This window comes from Dendrobium catenatum, unplaced genomic scaffold, assembly GCF_001605985.2.
Source record: "Dendrobium catenatum unplaced genomic scaffold, ASM160598v2 fragScaff_scaffold_490, whole genome shotgun sequence".
NCBI lineage: Eukaryota > Viridiplantae > Streptophyta > Magnoliopsida > Asparagales > Orchidaceae > Dendrobium > Dendrobium catenatum.
The window spans coordinates 363,250-367,518 of record NW_021318952.1 but is presented as its reverse complement, the minus strand read 5'-3'; the positions used below and the strand labels follow the sequence as shown (position 1 = coordinate 367,518).

Genomic DNA, 4,269 nt, shown 5'->3' with positions numbered 1-4,269 from the left:
TGTTGCAACGTTTTCGACTGAATATGTTCGCCGAAACTTTAGGCAGCCATTCCATCGGTGAAATCGATAGCTTATCTCATCGGAAATAACTGGCGGCTTGATCGTCGGTATTTCTGGAGGTTATCTTTCGTCGAAAATGCTGGCGAAAATCCTACAGCTGAGAACTGCGATATGGAATTAACCTCTATTTATGAGAATACATTCTTGCAAAAATTGATTCTTGCTATTTTATTTTCGTTAGAAATACATTTTCGACGCGCATTTTATATTCAACCCATTTTCAATCATTAATCTATCTGAAAGTTAATATTTTCGGCGGATAACGTTCAATTCCAACAGAATTTGGATGTCAAAAATATCAATTGTTCTTATAGTGACATAAAAAAAACTTAAATTTCTCCAAGAATTCCAAAGTTTAACATTTTTATCTGCTTCAATTCAAGAAATAAACTGCATATAAGATAAAAGATAATTTATTAACTTTTACCTCTATGTGAATAAGTTGAGAGCTAACAAACAAGGGATTAAAATGCAACAAATCAGTCTTCCATTTCAACCAGATTATTCTTAGATAAAATGCGCTGCACAACTTTTTATAGGTTTGTACTTTGCAGATCTATTCTATCATGATTTTTTTTTAATAATTAGATCATCATGCCATAGAACTGTTTTTTGTGTTATTCCATGTGATCGAATGTCTCATAAAAGAATATTTTAGTTCAAAATTTAAAATTTTTTATGCACAACTTTTTTATTATTTTATAAAATAATTTTTAAGTTCAAAAATTTAAATGTTATATATTAAAAAATTATTTTTAAAAAATAAAAATTTTTTCCTAAATAAACGTGCATCAAACATTTCTTTTCAACATAGAACATAACTAAGGCCTATTTTTTGGATCATCAAGATTTGGGGCGGTTGTAATTTTTTATAAAGGTAGTTGTAAAATTACTGTAAAAATGAAGTTTTATTTTTTTTGGCAACGAGGGTATCTACCTGCTTCTACTCCAAAATAATTGCTTAGCGGTGTAACTAATTCCTCGACGGAACTTAGCGAGGCCACTCACAGACATCAGGCACTCACTTGCTTTGCACAACTGAAGAGACGAGACCGTAGTGTGGGGATTCAAATCCGAGATAAAAGGTTCCCAACTATACTCGCTCATCAACCACCTTAAATCTTGGTGGATAAAAGAAGCATTTCCGAAAGCTGCTTTAAAAAATAAAGAACACAAATTTAAATACCTGCTTACAACGTTTCTGCTGTACAGAAAGTGCCGGTTAAGGAAATATAATCACTTTTTCACTTTAAATACCTGCTTACAATGCTTACAAATCTTCAATGACGCGTCAATTCCTAACAGTTTTTTAACTTGTTACTAGTTTAACTGACAGTTCATAACTACTTAGTCGACACGATAACAGAACTCCGAACAACACGTTTATCCGAAACCCACTTCAAGCTCCCCTGTGCATTTGTCAGCCCCGAGCTCTTCGCCTTGATCCGCACTGTAAATCCCTGCTTCTCACCCACCTTAGTAAACTGCAACATCTCGGGCTCCACTCCAACCTCCAAATCTTCCGGCATCTCCAGTTTCACCTTATAGCACGAGCTCGCCTCCCCAACATTCGTCACCACCCTCCTCACCTCAATTCCCTCCGACGGCACGATAACCAATATCGACGGATAATTCAGCTCAGCTTCACTGATCTTCTTAATCTCATCACATGACACGTTAGTACCTGTTATCACTTCCACCTCAGCATTCGTATACCCCAAACCACACAGATACGATGTGTACTCGTCGACCGTCAGATCATAAACCAGGCCGGGATCAGCTGCCTTCAACGGGTTCACTTGGCCGGCACCGAAGTCGAAGAAGCTCGCGGGTTCGTGCAGCTCATTCTTTATCGGCTCCCCATCGTTCCCTATCGTGTCTGCCGTTGTCATGATAGCGGACTTGATTGCAGCGGCTGACCAGTCACGGTGAACACTCTTTAGAAGAGCAGCAATACCGCTGAGATGCGGAGTGGCCATCGATGTCCCTGAAATCATATTAAAATTCATGTTCGTTAACCTATTTGATTCTGATCTGACCTTAAACGGCCATGCCGCAAGCACGCTCACCCCTGGGGCGATGATGTCGGGCTTTAAAATTCCTGGGGTTCTGTAACTCGGCCCACGAGAAGAGAAGCTAGCGACCGTTGGAGCTGGAGTTACCCCAAATATCGATCCTTTGAAAATAATGGAAGCTGTAGGATTGGCTGTTGAGTTCACGTAGCTTAGGATTTGAACGCCGGAGTTATAATCGATATGAGAGGCGGGAAGGACGTGCGGTTCGGCCATAGTTGTGTAGCCATTCTGTATTATGTTAGCAAATATCATGGCCGCACCACCGGCTTTTTTGACAACTATACCAGTATCTAACGCTTCACTATTATCACCGAAGCAAAGCACAGCTTTTCCCCGCACGTTAATGGACTGCAAGGTTTCAGGCAAGCAGTACATAGTAACATCCTTGTTGTTGCTTCCCTTAACGAGAGGCAAAAGCGAAGACGCGTTGTAGCGTTTAGGCTGGTAAGCCGACTGGCCGTCGAGCTCTTCTCCGTTGCCGAGCTTCACCGTGGCCCTAACATTTCGGTCCGTTGTGCTCGCTCCGACGGTTAGCAACCACGGCGCCGCGTTACCGACTGTGGTATCAAACGGCCCGTCATTCCCCGCTGCGCAGCTCACCAAAATTCCTTTTTTGATAGCTTTAAATGCGCCAATAGCGATGACGTCTTCGTAAAATGGGTAGGAGGGTCCACCGAGAGATAGTGAAATGATATGGACGCCGTCGTTGATAGCGGAGTCGAGGCCGGCGAGAATGGCGTCGGTGGAGCAGAACATCACAGTTTCACAGACTCTGTACATTGCGAGATGGGCGAGTGGAGCGAGGCCAGCGGCAGTGCCGTTGGCGCTCCCGAGAAGGTTTGCGCCGGGGATGAATGCCCCGGCGGCCGTAGCGGAAGTGTGGGTGCCATGGCCGAAAAGGTCGTCAGGGGATTTTAAGTCTTTCCAAAGGGTGTGGGAGCGGGCGCCGATGAGCTTTTTATTGCAGGCGCCGGTGTAATTAAACTCGCAGATGCCTTTCCATTGGGGTGGCGGGTCGGGCATGGCTTGATCGTGAGAGAAGGAAGGGTGGGAGGCGTGGATGCCGCTGTCTAACATACCAATGATGATGCCAGCGCCGAAGCTGGCGGTCAAGTTCCAGAAGCCTTGGGAGGGGTAGAGGCCGAGATAGGCGGGGGTGTGGGTGGTAAGGAGGCGGAGGTTTCTGTTTGGGATTGCGGTCAAGAAGCTCGGGTGGCGCTCTACTTGGTGGAGCTCCTGTACAGTCAGGTTTGCTACGAAGCCGCTGATGGCATCGGAATAGGTGCGGAGGAGGCGGGATTTGATGAAGTTGATGGTTTTATTTGGAAGGAAGGATGCGTACCAGTTGTCTCTTGCGGCTTGAGTGGTGAAGTTAAAGTTTTGCGGCTTGACGAGGATTATGTAAGTTTGGGGAATGGAAGGGTTATCGGTTTGGGAGGAGGAAGCGAGGGAAGCGTTCAGGAGGGAAGGGGTGGTGAGGGTGATGAGGAAGGAGAGGATTAACAGGGTGAGTGTCGCCATCCTGGCCTGCATAATCAGAGAGAGATATTCAGTGATTGACGTGTAGAGATGACTTGCTCATATATATACAAGCTATATAGGAAAGAAGATGGAATCTTTCGCCATTTATTCAATCAGGACCATCTAATTCCTAGGTTTATATTTTTAAGTAATATACTTTTATACAAATGGAAAAATTTGTAAGCACTTATATATATATATCCTTCAATGGAACCTATAAAGGGAGTGCTTGACAGCATAACTAATCCTTCAATGGAACCTTGGGACATCTTTCTTAATGCTTTTTAAAACAGCTTTTCAATTACAAGTTTTCTTGAATTAGAGATTTTTTTTAACTAAAAAATTCTTTTAAAGAGTAATGAGAAAAGCTATCCAAAACAAAGCCTTAATTAAAAGAGGATCGATCTGGCAAGTGTGCGGTGAAGTACATAACTCTCTTTAATTTATCGGTTGCGAATTTTGACTATCAATTAAAGTTTTGTTTGGTACAGCTTTCTTATTGCTTCTTAAAACAACTTTTTTAGTACAAAAAAATTAATTTTGTAATACAAAGTTGCTTTAAGAAAACAATAAAAAAATTATCCCAAACGAAACCTAAGAGATCTTCAATTCG

At 42.5% G+C, this 4,269-nt stretch overlaps 1 protein-coding gene across 1 annotated transcript; it reads right to left on the bottom strand.

The window, feature by feature from the left end:
• Positions 1-1,403: 1,403 nt before the first annotated feature.
• Positions 1,404-3,656, bottom strand: LOC110114226 (subtilisin-like protease SBT1.5). Its single transcript, XM_020847029.1, has one exon. It carries the CDS (start codon positions 3,654-3,656, stop codon positions 1,404-1,406), a length of 2,253 nt encoding a protein of 750 aa, XP_020702688.1.
• Between the last annotated feature and the right edge of the window lie 613 nt (positions 3,657-4,269).